Source organism: Eretmochelys imbricata, chromosome 4 (assembly GCF_965152235.1).
Source record: "Eretmochelys imbricata isolate rEreImb1 chromosome 4, rEreImb1.hap1, whole genome shotgun sequence".
NCBI classification, from domain to species: domain Eukaryota; kingdom Metazoa; phylum Chordata; order Testudines; family Cheloniidae; genus Eretmochelys; species Eretmochelys imbricata.
In genome coordinates, this window is record NC_135575.1 from 118,919,808 (window position 1) to 118,938,279 (window position 18,472).

At 42.4% G+C, this 18,472-nt stretch overlaps 2 protein-coding genes across 3 annotated transcripts in view; one reads left to right on the top strand and one right to left on the bottom strand.

Moving 5' to 3' along the window:
• LYAR (Ly1 antibody reactive) lies at positions 1-15,559 on the bottom strand. The gene is made up of 9 exons (XM_077815855.1): positions 15,412-15,559; positions 13,342-13,532; positions 10,704-10,818; positions 8,431-8,538; positions 5,518-5,601; positions 3,456-3,870; positions 3,065-3,151; positions 885-970; positions 1-448 (listed from the first exon to the last, which is right to left on the bottom strand). Exons 2-9 carry the CDS (start codon positions 13,461-13,463, stop codon positions 314-316), a joined length of 1,152 nt encoding a protein of 383 aa, XP_077671981.1. The 5' UTR covers positions 13,464-13,532; positions 15,412-15,559; the 3' UTR covers positions 1-313.
• ZBTB49 (zinc finger and BTB domain containing 49) overlaps positions 15,506-18,472 on the top strand; it is a 26,240-nt gene continuing 23,273 nt past the window's right edge. The window contains exon 1 of one of the 2 annotated variants that reach the window (XM_077815854.1): positions 15,506-15,770. In XM_077815854.1, the coding sequence (XP_077671980.1) occupies positions 15,546-15,770 (225 nt within the window). In that variant the 5' untranslated portion in view covers positions 15,506-15,545. The remainder of the gene's footprint in view (positions 15,771-18,472) is intronic. The other variant, XM_077815853.1, reaches the window with a different exon arrangement.

Consider the following 18,472-nt stretch of genomic DNA (forward strand, 5'->3'; position numbering starts at 1 on the left):
TTCAGTAACATGAAAGATTTTAATTGAATGGGCAGCAATTTTCCATTGTCTGTTAAAAGTTCTACCAAAAATATATTTTCTGTAAAAACAAAATTTCTGAAAACATATGCAACCATTCCCAAATTTTCAGTTGTACATATCAGTGTAAGGAAGAAAAGGAGTGGGGAATCCAGGAATAGAATTACAGCTAAATTATGCTGTGATACATACTCAGCATCTACTGAAGTCAGTGAAAGCTGCATTTGCGTACATGATAGGAGAATTTGGACAGTCTGCAATTGTAAAACTTGAGCATTATGAAAACACTAATTTTCTATTTCATGAGTTTAACTTTTTCCTTTAAAACCTTGAATTTGGGATTATTGTTCACTTTCTTATTAAACATGACTAGAAGATCCTCTTGTGATTTATGATGTTCACCAACTACTGCATGATATTGGGCTAAAACCTACACAAAAAGGAAATAAAATAGTTCAAGTTAATAGGAATGATTTCTACTTTTTTTACTGAAACATTCCACACTAAAATGCACACATGTCTCAATTCAATAACATTGAATAATTAAAATCCAGCAAGAAATCTATTAATACCTACAACTCAAAGCTGAAATTGCAAACTTAAGTATGTCCTTAGATGGTGTTTTACTGGATTGGGGGTCTCCAATTTAAAAAAAGAAATAAAAAAAAATCAGAGAATAAACTCCTTAAATCACACATTTTTGAATCTTTATATGATTTACTAATTAACCAGTTCATTCAATGGCATAGGACTATATGCTCAAACTCTTTGTTTATGTAGGATAGTTGTATATTTTCACATAGTTTTCTTTTAAAACTACCTATTTCACAAACTAAAAGGGGTTTTAAAAATGAAGACTACTATACCTTTTTTCTTAGTTTTTTTATTGAAATTTCATTGTTTGGGGCTTGCTTCAGAACAGCTTTGATAGTTCCCTTCCAGTTGAATTTACCTATAATATTGTTAAAAACATAATGGTATTACATATCTTCTATATTTCTAAGTCATCTTTTCATCACATGTTCTAGCTAAAACTAATCACAGAACGATTGTCCAGTTCTGTTATCCTTGCCTTATTATTGCACCTGCAGCACCACCACCACCCTGGCACAAGGATCAAGCAAGTTGTTCCTCAGGTTAGCTACTGTAATGGGGTGTACAGACCCCATGCTGGCCTGGCAACCAAGAAGTTAATGTAGCAATCACCAGCCAGTGCTGATTGGCAGCCTCATAGCAGCTGGGGGAATAAAAGAGCTGAGAAGCAGAGAGGCAAGCAAGCTGGAGAAGGAAAGTCCTGCCTGAAAGCTGGTGTGAAGCCACACAGAGAAGGGATGATGGATACACAGGCTGTAGAAGCCTACAGAACCTAGGGAGGTAGGAAGCTCAGCACAGCAGGAGGAGTTGCCAAGGCCTGATTCCACCGCCTGGTTTAAAGATCCTGAGCTGGAATGCAGTGGAGTGGGTGGGCCTGGGTTCCCTTACCAGTCCCTCAGAAACTTAACAGCCAAAAGTAGTTTCCAGATCTGCTGAGGACAGGGACCAGTGAACTCTGCCAAGGATAAAGGAGGAAACCCATAAACCCCAGCAGGACTGAAACTAACACCCTTCACAGCGCAGAATGGGCCTACCATACAGACTCAGGCCTTATCTACACTTTAAATGCTACAGCAGCACAGATGCAGCACTTCAGCATAGCTATTACCTACGCCAATGGGAGGGGTTCTCCCATCAGCATAGGTATTCCACCTCCCCAAGAGGCAACAGCTAGGTTGACAGAAGAATTTTTGCATTGATCTAGTTCTGTCGACACTGGGGGTTAGGTTGGCTTAACTGTGTCTCTGGGTTGTGGATTTTTCACACCCTGAGCAATGTAGTTAAATCCACTTAATTTTCTAGAGCCAACCAGGCCTTAAGCAAGAGATGCTGACTGACTGCCCCGCCAGACTAAGTGGATTCTGTGCAATGCTTGGTCTGACCAAAGTAGGTGCTGTTGCATTAGCACACCAGCTGAGGAAGGAAGAACAAATGACAAGACACCACCCTGGGAAAGGGAGAAACTGAGCCCTTAAAATTATATCGTGCTTTTCATCAGTAGATCTAATTTATCTTAGCTCCTTTGTTGGTTTTTTCCCCTTCTTTTTCCAAAAACACAGGTGGCAAATTTAACAATTACTAAATTTGAAAAAACTGTATCCCCAAATTACATGGGCTCAATAAAAGATTCATTATACATATCCTGGGTGTCAAATACAACTAGTTAAAAATAGCAATAAAGGCCAATTTGTGACCCAGCTATCATGTCATGTGAAGGACTAAGCAGGTGCAAGACATGCCACCCTCTTACTCCTCTGCGCTGCTATCCATATTGTATGTAGGAACACAAGAGTGAGAGCAGCCTCTGTGTGTGTGGGGGGGGGCCCGCGGCGTGGGGCACCTGTTACTCATTCCTAGAAGGTGGGTGGAAGTGGGTGCTGTGGAGAGCGGCCAGTACAGCTGAACAAACAAATCAGGGGAAATAGTCTGCACCAGGTATCATCACCTTCACAGAGATTACTTCCCCTGGAGCAAGGTATGAAACAGACTGAGGGCTTATCTTCAATACCGGGGAGATTGACACCCGCTACATCAATTGCGGCAGCGTCAATTTAGCAGGTCTAGTGAAGACCCATTAAATGGACAGCAGAGTGCTATACGGTGGACTCTGGTGTTCCCCCAGAAGAGTAAGATAAGTCGACCAGAGAGCATCTCCCATCAATTCAACACAGTGAAGACACTGGGGGTAAATCGACATAAGCTGCACCAACTCCAGCTATGTTATTCATGTAGTTGGAATAGCATAACTTAGGTCGACCCACCCCGGTAGTGAAAACAAGCCTTTAGTCACAATCTGGTTCACGGCCTTCTCCTGGGGCAGCCCTTTGCTCAGAGTTTTGACAAATCAACATTTTGCCCCAAATGAATAGCAGCACTTAGAGTGATTTCATAATCAAATAACTATCTTACTAAAATATAGATGTCTAAACTTCCACTTTAAGTTTGAAGATACCTTTATCTGCATCCCCAATTTCTTCAGTTTCCATGGTTGCAGATGTTTTTATATATTTCATTCTTTTTGTTGTGGTGTAAGGTTCTTCTAGAGAACGGGGAGATAAGAGATAATGAGGAAATATTAAAAAATTTAAATTACTAAAAAATGCAATTAAAAAGTTTCTATTCTTGGCATTGGAGTTTGCTGTAATATTTTTCCTAATTTTGAAATAAAAAAATAAACCTTGCATCACATTACAATGTTTTTTTTAAGTTGCATTTAAAAAAAAAAAATTTATAAATGATAGGTGTCGTAAAGATTCTACCAAAGCAGGTTACTGAATTTTCAAGATGCCAAGAAGAAAACAGCCCTTCCTAAAAACTGCATGGAATGTGAGCTAGATATATACCTTCTGGATGTTTACGTTTGTGTTTCTTTATATTTGTTTGTTTTTCTTCATTATGATTGCCATTTCCATTTATTTCCAGCTGAGCTGTATTATTTCTCTCATGCTTTTTCTTCTTCCTTTCTGCATTACTACTTTTGGAAGTTTCCTCATTTTCGTTCTCAGTACCTTCCTTTTCTTTCTTAGGCTTTTTGCCTTTTTTATTTTCCAGGTTATCTTGTTGGCTTTCTACTTTCACTTCTTTTTGCTTTGTCTTTTTGTTCTTTTGTCTTTCTTTTCGTTCTCTTTTACTCTTTTTCTTCTCAAGTTTATCAGCTGTCATTTCATTTTTTTCTGTAGACAATGGGTTTACTTCACTTTTTACAGGCTGGCTTCCTACTTTCTGCAATGGTTTCTCTAGTTCTTTTTTGCTTGGCCCCTTTTGTTAAAAGAAAATACTGTAATAAAAATGTCTTCCACATACTACGTTTGGTAATGCCACCCAGATCTACTGCATTATTGGGGAAGGGGCGGGGGGCGCGAAGAAGAGAAGGGGGAGATGTTATGCTCTGAATAAAAAAAAACAAAAAAAAAACCATACACACCACAATCAATTATTGAGGAATAGCATTACTTGCTGGAGATAATGCATCTCAGTTGAAGACTAAAGGACATGCCTTACTCTAACTGTCCCATCTGAGATGTTAAAATTTACAACACATACATGCTTGTCATTTGTTATTCCACTTAATTTTGTTTTTAGAAGAATGAAGTGGGCATTTGCAATATATATTAGTTTATTCATTATTTTAGAAGTTCCAACATGATAAACTTAATTTCAGTGCAATAGCAACATTTCTAGGCAGATGGGAGTGCTCTGAAGCAGAGGCAAGCAGTAACAGGGAACTAGGCAAGTCCAGGCAAAGGGTAGTTCCTAAATTAAAATATAATAGTGAACAGGTTAACGTATTTCTCTATGAGAGACAGAAGGTGTTGGCAACAGCTAAGCAAATCAGAATATTAAAACAAACTGGGAGCATCCAGCTCACATAGATAAAAGTTTAAAAAAAAAAAAACTGTTGAAAGTTGCTGGTTACAATTCCATAAGCAAGACAGAGTTCCATTTTGTACTTAAAGCATGGATTCACCATTGCGTTTTGCATGAAAACACGAGCACATACTCTCCAAACTTACAACATTTACACTTCGAGTAACAAACTTACTACTGCCCTGCAGTGAGGCCACAAAGGGGGAAAAAATGAAACAAACTGAATAGCTGGGACCACAAACAGTAAAAATGCCTTAATCATACTTGACAATTATTGCATGACATCACTACAGGGCAGAGTTAGAGTTGCTTGGTTGTCTTAACTTAGCATTTCTTAATATGTTTGGATATCTTAAGTGTAACCTTAACTCTGAATTTCCTAGGTTTAGAACACTTGACAGGGGGACAGTTGAGACACACCTTTGATGTTTTACCCTTACAGTATTGATATACTTAACCTTAAATTCATCTTAATGAAGCTATGTGTCTGGGAACAGAATTATTAATCTTAAAATGCATTAGATAACATTTATATTTAATAAAGCTATTTTTCAATAGAAAAATCCAATTTTAAAGTTGCACTTATAAAATGAGTTAATAAAACACTCCAATGGGTGGATGAGATAATATACATACTTTTTGGTTACAATGGAAAAAATATTCAAAAATATAATTGGACACAGATGTCGGATTGGGGCAGCAATGATCAGAAAGTGGATTTTCTGTTCCTTACTAGAAAAAGCAATCTGGGATGAGAAGTTTACACATAACCTTCCTACCACCACGATGCTGTCACTGCCTATAGCTTACCTTCATAGGTTGTTGTGAATACCGCAGCTATGCTGCATCAGCAATACATTCTGCCATAGATTAGCAAGAATTTGGTCTCATGTACTCTCCATTTGTCTTTGGACACCAGCAGTGACCCTTCCCTAATATATAGTACTCAGTGACCACAATAGGAGTCTTGAAAGTTCTCCACCCTGTTGCCCTATTGTTGTATTTGTACTGAAAGATTGTGGCTTTGATTAGACTTACGTTGCTGGTTGCTTCAGAAAAGATCTCCCACACCTGGTCCAGTAGAGCACTACTGTCAACATTCAAGCTGTTCAGCATCCAATTCTGTGCAGAAAAAGAAATGAGAAGTGACAGGCATTCAATTTTAACTTTTTAACCATATGTAGGATAAGTATAAAATTAAAGAATTAAAATTAACTTAAGTTTGGTTAGGAAATGTGTGGGTGTTGTAAAGAAAGGCCATGACTAGCAAGTTAGAAGAAAGGCTTTCAAAATAATGAGTTATAAGGCCAAAAGGAATAAAGTAGGGAGAATGTATGGTTCAAAGAATAACTAATGGGATAAGTGAAAAGGTGGCCCCTGATTGATATGGGTGACTGCAGATTTAAAAAAAAAAAAAAATCTTAAAGTGATCCAACATGGCCCTTCCCCAACCCACACACCAGTGTGAATCCAGGTGCAATGAGAAAAACTGTTGGACTGTAGGAGCGGAAGAAAGGAAGTTGTAAACCTTGTCTGGATTAAGACTAGAAATATGGGTGAATTGTCGCCAATTGGTTTTTAGCTGAAGTCAGTAAATGGCAATGACATTTGTAAAGGATATAAAGAAAGTCAACTCTTTAAGGGTTCATTGCTAATACCTGCCTGACCATGCTGGAGTTGACCAATATGGGTTTGAGCACCTTGGGGTTTAGCCCATTTGTAAGTATCTTGATCAAATGCTTATAAATGTTTTGTTACTATTTGGATGTAGCAAATGGTCTGTTATTTAGGCTTTTTAGGCATGTTTGGAGCAACTGCATAAAGTACTATTTTGCCTTTGGATTTAATAAAAGAATTTATGGTTAAATTGGTGTCTGCTGATTTCCCATACAGTAACTCCTCACTTAACATCCTTCCGCTTAACCTTGTTTCAAAGTTACGTTGCTGCTCAATTAGGGAACAGGTTTGTTTAAAGTTGTGCAATGCTCCCTTTTAACGTTCTTTGGCTGCCTGCTCTGTCCACTGCTTGTAAGATTTTGTGGAAGAGCAACAACTTTACAAGGGAGCATTGCACAAGTTACTCTTCTCCGCCTCCCTCCCAGTGCTTCCCCCACCGCCAAACAGCTGTTTGGCGGTGCTTAGGACTTTCTGGGAGGGAGGGGTAGGAAGGAGCGGGGATGCAGTGTGCCCCGGAGCAGAGGTCGGAAGACTTGGGCCTGGAGTGGAGTGGGGACGGGAAGAGGCGGGCCTGGAGCATCCCCCAGCAAAGTTGGAGCCTGTTCTTCTCTGGGTAAGCTGCCACTGCTGCTGCAAAGGTGCTTCCTAGCGTCCTTGCCTGCAGTGGGCTGTGCCTGTGTGGGGTAAGCCAGGAGCACTTCCCAACCACTGTACAGTATATCATGCCTTGTGTCTGCCCCCCCACCCCAATGTCCTTGGAACCTAACCCCCCGCATTTACATTAAATCTTATGGGAAAATTGGATTCGTTTAACATCGTTACACTTAAAGTTGCATTTTTTAGGAACATAACCACAACGTTAAGTGAGGAGTTACTGTATTAATAATTTCAAATTTAATAATTCCAACACCATATGACCACAAACTGATGAATTCTAGGAGTCAGCTGTTACAGTGGTCAGCAGGCTAAAAGGTTCATTCTCACCTTTGTGCTACTGCTTTAATTTTGCATATTATTTGCATCTATTATAATATGCAACATGCCAGCCATGCCTCTAACTGAGCACATCAATAGCTGCCCAAAATTCTTTTCCAAGTCATGAATTAGTTCCAGTCTTCTGAGTAGGAACTGCCAATTGTGCTAACATCCCCTTAAACCTTGTAATTGTTTATTAAGTGAGATAACATTCAGGCTCACTGAAGCCATTTGAAATATGGGACAAATGAGCACACTCCAAGGTCATTTCCTTAGTTTGCACAGATTATTAAAATGCAAATAAGCTTCACATGTATCTGTTTAGAAAATTGTTGGAGCTGTTTCAGGAGTTCCTGCTGCAGAGGAAAGTGCAGCAGCAAATTTATTTTGATATGAGAAATCAGCAGAAGCAGGGTTTTTTTGGTTAAAAAAAAAAAAAGAGAGATAGCTTTAATGGTGTGGCCAAAAAGTGGCCTCATTGCAATGTACTATTTCAGTAGTCCTTTCTTGGAACAAATGAAGTGACACTGCATTGTTTAAGTTTTTGGATCGCTATACCTTTGGTATATTACATTGCAGTATTTCCAGGCAATACTATTCAATTCACCTGAAATCATTAATTCCTCAGAAAGCTACTCAAATGTTCACCTCTTCTGCAATAGTTCAAGAAGTTTCACCACAGCTTCTGTTTCCTGAACATATGTATTGTCCATTATCAGCCACACAAACTGAGACATGGAGTAGGAGAAACATGCTCACTTATCCCAGACATGTCTGCTATTCTTTGTGGACGCTATATAAAATGTGTGAAACCTGGCATAGTTATCTAGTGGCAGCTCCATAAGGTGTCATCTGGAGGAATATAAGTTAGAGCCCTGAACAGCAATGAGTTTCTGGCAGGAACAATGTCTAGCAGAAAGTTCACTACAATTTTTTGAGGTGTGTTTGCGGATGTGGAAGTTGGCAGAAACAGCAAATGGAGAAATATTAAAGTGTGTGGTTTGAGGGGACACAGACTTACAGAGGGGGAATTTGCACTTGCAGGCCTCCAAACCCAACAATTTCTCCAACATGTAATTTTTATCTAAATTATTATTAAACAGAAGGCCTTTCATCCAAAGATCAATGCTCTATTAATTAAGTCTCAGACAGACAGTTATTCTTCCCCACCTGCCAATTATACAGATGTACAGACAGGTTAAGCAACTTGTCTCAGGTAACACAAGTTAGTGGCACATATGACCATATAATCCATTAGTCTTCATTTCAAATCTACTACTTGTCCCATTAAAATCATACCTGAAATTTGACCTTTTTTCTTGGAATATTATCATAGGTGTGCATTTGCTCTAAGATGTTTCTCACTTTGGGGCTAATGTTTGGCTTCTTCAATACTTCATGAATCTTCTGCAAGAAAGAAGCCGAATAACTTGTCAAAGGAGCACGGAGTTAACTAGCAAAGTCAGATGCAAGGTAAGATCAGAAATACAGAGTACCTTGAATAAATAACATCTGCAAAACATTTAGCGTATAGTCTACTATTTGCCATCTTTTATTAGACAAATTATACAGTCAATTCTGAAAGTGCTATAGTACTACAAAAAGTGCACGAGAAATACCAATTGAGTTTTTTGTTCTAAAAACACGGTGGGGGTGGGGGGGGGGGGGGAAGAGAGGGGAAAATCACAGAAAGTGATATGAATCATTTACATACTTTACAGCTAAGCTGAAACACAACTCATGCACTAAGTTTGAAAACTGAAATTAAGCTATTCCACTACTTATATACTAAATGGACACACTATATAGCTCATCTTCGCTTTCAGATCATGCACTGGTGAGAGAGAGAAATCAGCTCAGCTATCATCTCAAATTTAAAATATCTAAAAGTAGGACAAGAAGCATAACACCAAAGAACTTTGTTACACTAAAGTTTGGTTATACCCTGTGAGTTGTACTAGAAGAGAATGCTAGCTGGTTGTCTCTTCATAAAGCACTCCAGAATTTCACGGCCTCTTAAAAGAAGGGGAGTAATCGTTTTTTAATTTGGAAACCCAGTGTGCAGGTTTGTCAAAGCATAACCAATAGACACTAGACTGCTCATGGATTCTTCCCCAAAGGTTTTGTGCATCTCTCAGGACCACCAGATAAACAGGGAGGCACTGTAAAGCTATGCTACTTTTTTGTAACTTAAACAGTAAGTACATTGTACAATCTAGTGCCCATCTTCACACTACCATCCACTACTGAATTCAGGCCCTGTTCTAGCTATTCACTCAAATACTAAAATAACTTCAATGATATCTGTAATCCCATTTACTTGAATGGGATTACATAAATACTTAAGTTAGGTACTGGTTTCAGTGCTCTGCAGGATAGTGGTTTTAAGGCTTGTCTACACAAACACTTAGCTTGCAACAAGCTAGGGTGTGAATGTACCCTGCCACATACTAAGTACCTGCTCAGTTTCTTAGTGTGCTTTGATCTACTTCTGTTGCAAAGCAGGGGAGATCAGAACATACTAAGGAACTGTTAGTACATGTCAGCACGGTCCACACAAGTGGACTTAGCCTATGTGAAGTCTACATTGTAGAAGGCTGTGTGCTTCCTCAGAGTGGAAAAAGAGCGGTGTGGCCACTCTGGGAAGGGCAGCAGCTCAGGCTAGCTGCCTGAGTATATACCTAACAGGTCAGGTGTGATTGTACTTGGGTAGCTAGCCTGAACTGCTGCAGCCATGCTGCTGTTTTTAGCATGCTAGCTCAAGTAGAGTTAGTGCACACATTCATCTGCCCCTGCTGGGAAGTATACTCCCAGGTGCAATGTAGACATACCCTTAACGCACAGCAGGTTACTGTTGAGTAGATTCACACTTCGCATTGCTGAGAATTAAATGTTCGCATAGACAAGCCCTTAGTTTACAGTTGATAATTTTTGAAGTAATTCAAGTGACTATTGTCAATGATGTTGCTATAGAGGTGGAAGAAACAAGGTTACAAATCCAGTTCAAGACCTATATTACTGATTACAATACAGTCTCAATTATGAGACAGACAATGGGATTATTTACATAAATACTTACAATTCTCTACTTCATACATTCATTCAAGGCTGAGATAAAGAGATCTCTAAAACCCTCTTAGAAACCTCAAGAATCCTCTCACCAATGTTTGGTTGTCACTTTTTCTCCTTTTCCTCAATGTACAGCAACCACCCCACTAGAGAAATAATCAAATTCAGCTCCCTAAAAAGCAAGCAGGGTCACAATAGACAGACATACTCCCTGCAGGGGAAGAGCATGTTAACATTTACAGTGTCTAGCACAGGAGCAAGGACAGCACCTGAAGTTCTGATGCCTCAGCTGGTGAGATGCATTAACATTAGAGTGTCAGGCTTGTCTGCTCTTCTCCTCATTTGAGGCCATTTTTTCCAGAACATGCATTGCTATTTAAAATAAAGCATCTGTACATTTATTTTCACAATATGAATTCATATTTTTTAGTATACAAAGTTTTCTGCAATGAAGTTGAGTTATCAGAAAGAAAACATTAATACATATTTTTTTAAATTATTACCTGGATCCACTCCTGTTGTTTAACATCTCCTTTGTTAGTTTTGGCTTCATAACCCTTGCCACCATATTTCTGATCTTCACTTATACATTTCACATGGCTCTTATAATCATCACCCCTTAAATATTAATAAGCCACACTTAAAATCAGTAAACAGTGTTCCATTTCAATTAACAAAACTTAACACGTCACAGTCAGTCTCTCAAACAAGGTAACCTTCATAAGCAGCGAAACTTGAGTTGTAATTGTACAATACAAATTTAGCTTCCACTACTACTAACGCTTACAAATGTGTACACGTCTGCCTGTGTTAGTGGCCCCATTGAAGTCAGTGGAACTATTCACATGAGTGAAGTAAAGTACATGTATATTTGAGGACTGCTTGAATTCCTGCCAGTCTAGAGCTTGATAAATATCACTTGACTTCAATGGATGTTAAGATTTGCAAAGAATGCAGAATTAGGTCTTTAATAAATATAAACGTATAAAGTAGTATACATCTCTAATTACATATAGAATTGTTATATTTAACATTTCCCTATGCTCATATTGTGGAAAAGCTGTATTTTTCTGCTCTTCGGCAGAGTTTAAAAACCATTTAGAGAGCACCACTCACTGCTCAAATCTAAGGAACCTATATGGCTCCCATTACCATAGCATCTGAGTGCCTCACAATCCTTAACACTCTTGTGAGGTTGTGATGTATTATTTAATCCTTGTTTTACAGATTGGGAACCGAGACAGGCTAAGTGACTTGGCCAAGTTTACACAGGAAGTCTGTGGAGGAGCAAGGGAGACTTGGCTTCAGTTCACATTCTAGATTAATGCCCTAACCATTGGACCATTCTTCCCCCTTCAGCAAAGTGGAATGGGGCCTGAATTCTGTAGCGGCTACTAGTGCTAAAATGGAAAAACAGATTAAAAACACTTCTAAAGAAACTGGTTCCTGGACTTCGGAGTTGTTTACCAAGTTCTGTCTAAGGACATTTTTCTGATCGAGTTATTGATAACTGAAAAATAGGGCTGATAATGGAAATGCTAATCCTACCACTAGTGAGCCTACTGGTCTGTACCTACAATTTTATTTCCTGGTAATTTAGATAAAATTTCTACTTTTGCATTTGGAAAGGTAGACTGTAGTGGGGATTTTTGAAGAATCTGGGTACTTACAGGGAGAGCTGCTGCAATTTTGGTAAAAAGGTATTCCAGTCACACTGATTCTGCAGCAATCAGCAACGTTTTTGCCATAATCAAAAGCTCAAAGTACTATAATTCATAGCTGCAAAGAGTAACCACGGTAACTTTGATGTTTATAGCATATAATAGGGATTGAAAAGTTTTAATGCGCACCTACATGCCGTAACACTTAAATTGCTAACAAAAGGAAAGCAAACAAAAAAATACCAAAGATGAGGGAGCAACATAATAACTAACCCACTACAACCTGCAGAGAAGTGCAGAATGCTATTCTCTCCCTTCCAAGCCTTAATTTTTGGGCCCTCTTACCCCACAATTAGAACCAATGACTGCCCCTGTTGTTGTTTATATGTTTTTAGCATAATTTCTTGTCAGTTTCATGGCTGTATTTAAGGCTCTGAATAGAAACTGTGACATTAATCTTCTCACTCTGCTACTACTTCGGAGAATCTATGCAGTAGAACCACTGGAATGGTTTACCACAGTGGTTTTCAAACTTTGTTTCTGGCAATCCAGTAGAAGAAAATTGTTGATGCCCGTGACCCAGCGGAGCTGGAGATGAGGGGTTTGAAGTGTGGAGGGGGCTCAGGGCTGGGGCAGAGGGTTGGGGTGCACAGTGGGACCAGGGGTTTGGTGTGCAGGAGAGGGCTCCAGGTTGCAGGGGCTCAGGGCTGGGGCAGTGGGTTGGAGTGCAGGAGGGGGTCAGGGCTCTGGGTGCTGGTTCTGGGGTGGGGCCAGGGATGAGGGGTTTGAAGTGCAGGAGGGGGCTCCTGGTTTGGGGGGCTCAGAGCTGAGCCAGGGGATTGGGGCACAGGCTTACCTTAGGCAGCTACCAGTCAGCGGCACAGTAGGGTTCCTGCCTGTCCTGGCGCCGTGGACTGCACTGCACCCTGGAAGCAGCCAGCAGCAGGTCCTGCTCCTAGGTAGAAGTGTGCAAGCGGCTCCGCACAGCTCTCACCTCAGGCACCGCCCTTGGTCAATGGGAGTGCAGAGCCAGTGCGGCGGGGGACAGTGCATGGATCCCCATGCCCCCCACCTAGGAGCTGGACCTGCTGCTGGCCACTTACGGGGCACAGTGCGGTGTCAGAACAGGTATGGACTAGCCTGCCTTAGCTGGACAGCACCGCTGATGGGACTTTTAACCGCCTGGTTAGCAATGCTGACCAGAACTGCTGCAACCCAGTGCTTTACATTCTGTGACCCAGTACTAGGTAGCAACTCGCAGTTTGAAAACCACTAGTCTACCAACTGCCAACTCAGGACAGCACATGTTTTGGTTCACACTTAAAGGGTATTTGCGCAACGTTACAGCTAGAGTTGTTGGTTTGGGGTTTTTTTTTGGTTTTAAATGAAACCCTGAATACCTCACAAAATAATTTAACTCCAACATATCCTAGGAACCTTTTCTATGGTCACTGCTGATTGTACAAGATCATTAACATACCAAAAATCTTTGCCACAATCCATGCAAGAAAGGCACTGGCAGTTTCTGCAAATGTTTACATGTTTTTCAACTTGTCCTTTCTTCACAGACTCTCCACATGCACTGCAGGTAAAAACCACCATTTTGATGAAGTGATCAAAATAGTTTCTTCTCAAAAGGTGCTTACAACTGCTTCTTTTTCAAATTGAAATCTACAAAAAAATGCAATTCATATCATAACTCTGAAAAAGCATGAGAATTAAAACATAAGCAACCCACACAAATTAAGTGCACGTGGATCAATCAAACAGACTTAAATGTGAATAAGATTCACACGTTAATTGCGCTTTTATGTAACATTCATTTTTAATTGCAAAAATATTTTTGTATATACAACTCAAATAATTATTCTGATGTTTTTCAGTTGAAAACTGCACGTCACAAACTCAGACTACCTCAGATTCCTGCCTTTCCTTCTCTCCTCATATTAAAGTGCTTGCCAAATCTTGCTGTTCTCTCTTTGTAAGATTTCTGAAATATGCCCTTCCTCTTTGTCTCTGCTGCTAAAATCCTGGTTCAGACACCATGGTATTGTCTCACATCTGAATTAATTTAACCTCCCCTATTCCGAACAGTGGAAAGTCATGGACTCTAATCTATGCAACTTTGTACTGATAAAAACCATCTTCTCCTGGCATTTTGACTACATCATGACTTTCTGCTGTTATCACCATTTCCCGGTCACATTTTGCATAAAGATCAAAGTCTTTTCACTCAAAATTTAAGACTTTATCTCTCTGCCTTGACCATCCCTTGCTCTCCACCTCACTTCTCTCATTTTAGTTCTCCTCCCAGTCTTGCCTTCATGCCTTTTTTAAAATTCGCTCCCATATTTGGCTCTCACAAAGGGGAATCTCATGCCAGGCATCCTTGGTCTTCTTCAGATCCCTTTTGTAGAACCCATTTCTTTCATTTAGGGCATGTCTACGCCACAGCAGCACAGCTACAGTGCTGTGGTGTTGATGCTTCCTACATTGGCACAAAGGGTTTTTCAGTGTAGTTAAGAAGAATTCTGTTGACCTAAATTCTTCTACACTGGAGGTTAGGTTGACCTACTACAGCTTTCAGGGCACAAAAATGATCACACCTTGAGGGCAGGTGGCGTGCACTACAGTCTAAATCAATATAATTTAGATCGATTCAGGGCTGGTCTACATTGGCAATGCTAAAGCACTACCACGCTTTAAAAAAAAGCGCCTCCAGGAGGGAGCATAGTTACCAGCACTGTCTACACTGGCGCTTTGCAGCGCTGAAACTTGCTGCGCTCATGGGGGTGTTTTTTCCACACCTCCGAGCAAGAAAGTTGCAGCACTGTAAACTGCAAGTTTAGACGTCCTCTGCAGTGTGAGGAGCCCCCCCAGCGGTGCAAGAGTCACACTGTCCACACCCCCGCTAGGCTGGCAGGAGACACTCTCCCATCCATGTACCTTCCGCTTCTTGCGGAGATGGAGTAGTTACGCTGCGGGAAGAACTCTCTCCCATCGGTATATCGCGTCTTCACCAGATGGGCTGCTGCGCCGACATAGCTCTGTAGGGCAGACTTGCGAGGGAGCTAGGCCACCCTGTTTCAAGCCTACCCCAGGCTTGAGCATTACCGCCGGCGATCTACTCCCGGCCGCAAGCTAGGCTGCGCTCACCTCGCAGCGACAGCGCGACCACGACCGGTCCCGCCTCCATCGTACAGCGCAGGAAGGCGAAGAGTGGATGGGTCACGGCCCACGTGGCCCACCGGCGTGAACGCCGGGCCGATCCCCGCGGGGCCCCCGGCAGAGCGCCCGCCTCCCAGACCCTGCCATTATTTCCCCCTCCCCGAGGGGCTCGTGCCGCCAGCGCGCGGCTCGCCACAGACCCCGCCACACCCCTCACAGCCGGGACTCGGCCTGCTCCAGCCGGCTTCCATGCGGGGGAGGCCCCAGCCTGACGCGGAGCTCGCAGCTGCTTCCCATGCCCGGCAAGCGCCCCTCAGACCGCGGCCTAGGCGCCTGAGGCGCTCCGAACCGCGCAGGCCGAGGCGAGTCCCCCTCCACTCACTTTAAATGCTGCGCCACCGCCTCCAACGGCCAATCCCGCACCCGGCACGTGCTGCGGCTACCACCTCGCCTCCCCCCACTCGGCCGCCACTGAGCAAGAGGTACGGCCGCGCCCCAACTGCGCCTGCGCTCCGGATGGTGTCACCATGTTTCCCTTCCCCCGCTGCACGTGCGCCTCGGTGTCCCCGCTGCCGTCTTCCCTCCCGGCTGGCATGCCACCTCCAGTCTTCTCCCCAGTTCCTCCGCGGGGAAGCGGAAGTGCTTTCGCCGGAAGTGCCGGGACGGGAGGGTAGTGGCCCGATCGGGATCAAGGTGGCATGGGGCGGCCGCCTTGATGGAGGAGAGAAGCCGCCGGAGCCGGTAGGAAGGTTGGGTGGGAGGAGACCTTAGAGCGGCCCTCTAGGGAAAGGAGCAGATCGCCGACCTCACGTGCTGGGAGCCTTATTTAGGTGCCGGGGCCGGGCCAGGGGCCGCCCGGCCACGCTCGTCAGGGTCAGTGTTTCCGCAGTTGACCCCTGGAGTCTGCTGCCCGTACCCGGCAGCGCTGGAGCAGCATCCGTCCTGCCCACGAGAGCTGATGCCCAAATAAATTTGTTAGTCTCTAAGGTGCCACAAGGACTCCTCGTTGTGTTATACCTGTAGCTGGGGGTAATATTGGGGTCAGTATAACCCCCTCCAAGATTGCACCAGCCCCCCATGTTATATCTGTAACTAGGGCTGACCTGGGGATTAATATATAACTCCTGTATGTTCCCTCCTCCGTCCCCAACATTACACTAGTCCCCTACATTATATCTGTAACTAGGGCTGACTTGGGGGTATATGGCAGGTATATATATTGTTCTCTGCCCACCAACATTAGACCAACTCCCTACACGTTATACGTGTAGTGAGGGCTAATGTGGAGCTAACCCCTGCGTGTCCCCCCTCCTCCAACATTAGACCAGCTCTTCTCACCCACCCACATTCACTTTAGCCCTGCAAGTAGGGCTAATCTGGGGGTTAGCACAACCACTGCATATCTCTCTACCCCACTCACTAACATTAGACGAGTGACATCCTTCCCCCTCATAGTATACTTGTAGCTAGGGGTAATATTGGGGTTAGCATAAACCTTGTATATCCTCCTCCCCACACCCACTAACATTAGACTAGATCCTCCCTCACTTCTACACACTGATGTTAACCCTGTAGCTAGTGCTAAAGTGGGAATTCACATGATGATAGTGTCCCTCTTATATTCCTTATCTGCTAACATTGGAGCAAACCCTTTCCCTGTCTGCCTTCCCCTGTGTTATACCTGAGGCTGTTTCCTTCCACGTTCAGACTTCATGGAGACTTTTAATGAACATTTAAAAGAAAAACAAAGCCTAGTGTGCTGCTGAAATTACTCCTGATAAGGCAGTGGCTTGCAGAACCTTTGGGTTCCCTTCCCCTGGGGGAGTGAGGCACTTGCACTCACTGTCCTTAAGCACACACACAACAAGGTCACAGATTGCTTGAATAAACTATAAGATCCTTTGGAGCAGGGAGAGGTTTTAGGAACTATTATAGGCTTAATGGGTTTTCAGTGAACCATTTGTAAGTTTTAGTGACTTGGTGAATCTCTTATAGGAATTTTAACAAAAGGTGCAATGAAGTAATACCTCTTAATAGCACAGGGGTGGCCAAACCGCAACTCTTTTATACTTAATGTCCTGCTCGGGTAGCTCCTCATGCTGTCCCCCTTCTCTGCCTACCAGACTGGGGAAGAGGGGGAGCTCAGGGCTTCTGTCCTTTGGTGGGGCTAGGGGCTTTTGCCCAACAGGGAGGGGAGTCTAGGGGCTTCAGCCCCAAGGGAGGCGCCTGCTGGCGCTGAAGGTTTCAGCCCCCGGGGCACACCTGCTGGGGCTGGAGGCTACAGAAGGAATGGGACTGAAACCCCGAGCCCTGGGAGGTGCCTCCCATGGGGCTGAAGCTCCAACACCCCCCATCCCCACAAGGCAGAAGACCCTAGCCCCCCCACTCTGCTGCAGGGCTGTAGCCCTGAGCCCTTGCAAGCATGCCCATCTCTCAAACTCTTGAAGATTATCATATGTGGTTTGGAGGGTCAGTAAGTTTGGCCATCCCTGTAATAGCAGATGAGAAGCTGCATATAATTAGGATGCATTAAAAGGAGAGATGTCAAAAAAGTCCCAGGATGGTGCCCCCTAATAGTCCTGAGAACCTGATGGATAACTAATTTAATTGTAGGATGCAGTGTATATGCAAATTTATTTTGGTGGGTGACCCAATTAATTTTCACTGCGAGATCCAGTAGTGAAGAGAAGCCCCTAAAAGATTGGGTTCTTTGTCCTCTCCTACTTCTAAAACATGTGAAGGGGGGAGATTCCCTCTCCTTTCCCGTGGACAAAAATTAAGTTAAAGCATAGATTATATACAGTTGTTCATTTGGGAACAAATGTTAGATATTTTCTGTTCCAGGTCACTCTTTTGAACAGCTTGAAGAGACTTTAAATATGATGTAAACTTTTTTCCCAGTACAAATGAGAGTCCTGAATTTGTCTAATACTATTATAATTTACCTATCTGAGAACTATAAGTGAAATGATATAAATATAAATATATTTGGTCTTTTCAGGATTTTCTATTCTGTGTTTAGAGAATTAAGAAACTGAGTTTTTCCAATACAAAATGCCTATTTGCTTTTAAGTTTGTGGATGTTCTGTGTTCTGCTTGCTAAAGTCTAATACATATTTAAGTGAATAAAGAAAGTGTATGATTACAAAGTTCAGTTTATTTGCCGCATCTCCATTACTAGATATTTGTGCAAAATCTCATTGTAATAGGAAATATTGACTTTAATAAAACTTTCTGTGTCTGTACTGCTACAGCCATTAATCACCTACAGTTTTTTCATTTGTCTTTAAATGGCCCAAATATTATTAGGTTTCAGAGTAAGAGCCGTGTTAGTCTGTATTCGCAAAAAGAAAAGGAGTACTTGTGGCACTTTAGAGACTAACCAATTTATTTGAGCATAAGCTTTCGTGTAGCTCACGAAAGCTTATACTCAAATAAATTGG

What these genes read in the sequence shown, in the direction of transcription:
- LYAR (XM_077815855.1), bottom strand. Translation starts at nt 13,463, where the DNA reads ATGGTGGTTTTTACCTGCAGTGCATGTGGAGAGTCTGTGAAGAAAGGA. An exon ending in AACAACAGGAGTGGATCCAG is followed by an intron (nt 8,539 to 10,703) that starts GTAATAATTTAA and finishes TCTTTCTTGCAG; the next exon opens with AAGATTCATGAAGTATTGAA. An exon ending in TAAAAAAACTAAGAAAAAAG is followed by an intron (nt 449 to 884) that starts GTATAGTAGTCT and finishes CTTTTTGTGTAG; the next exon opens with GTTTTAGCCCAATATCATGC.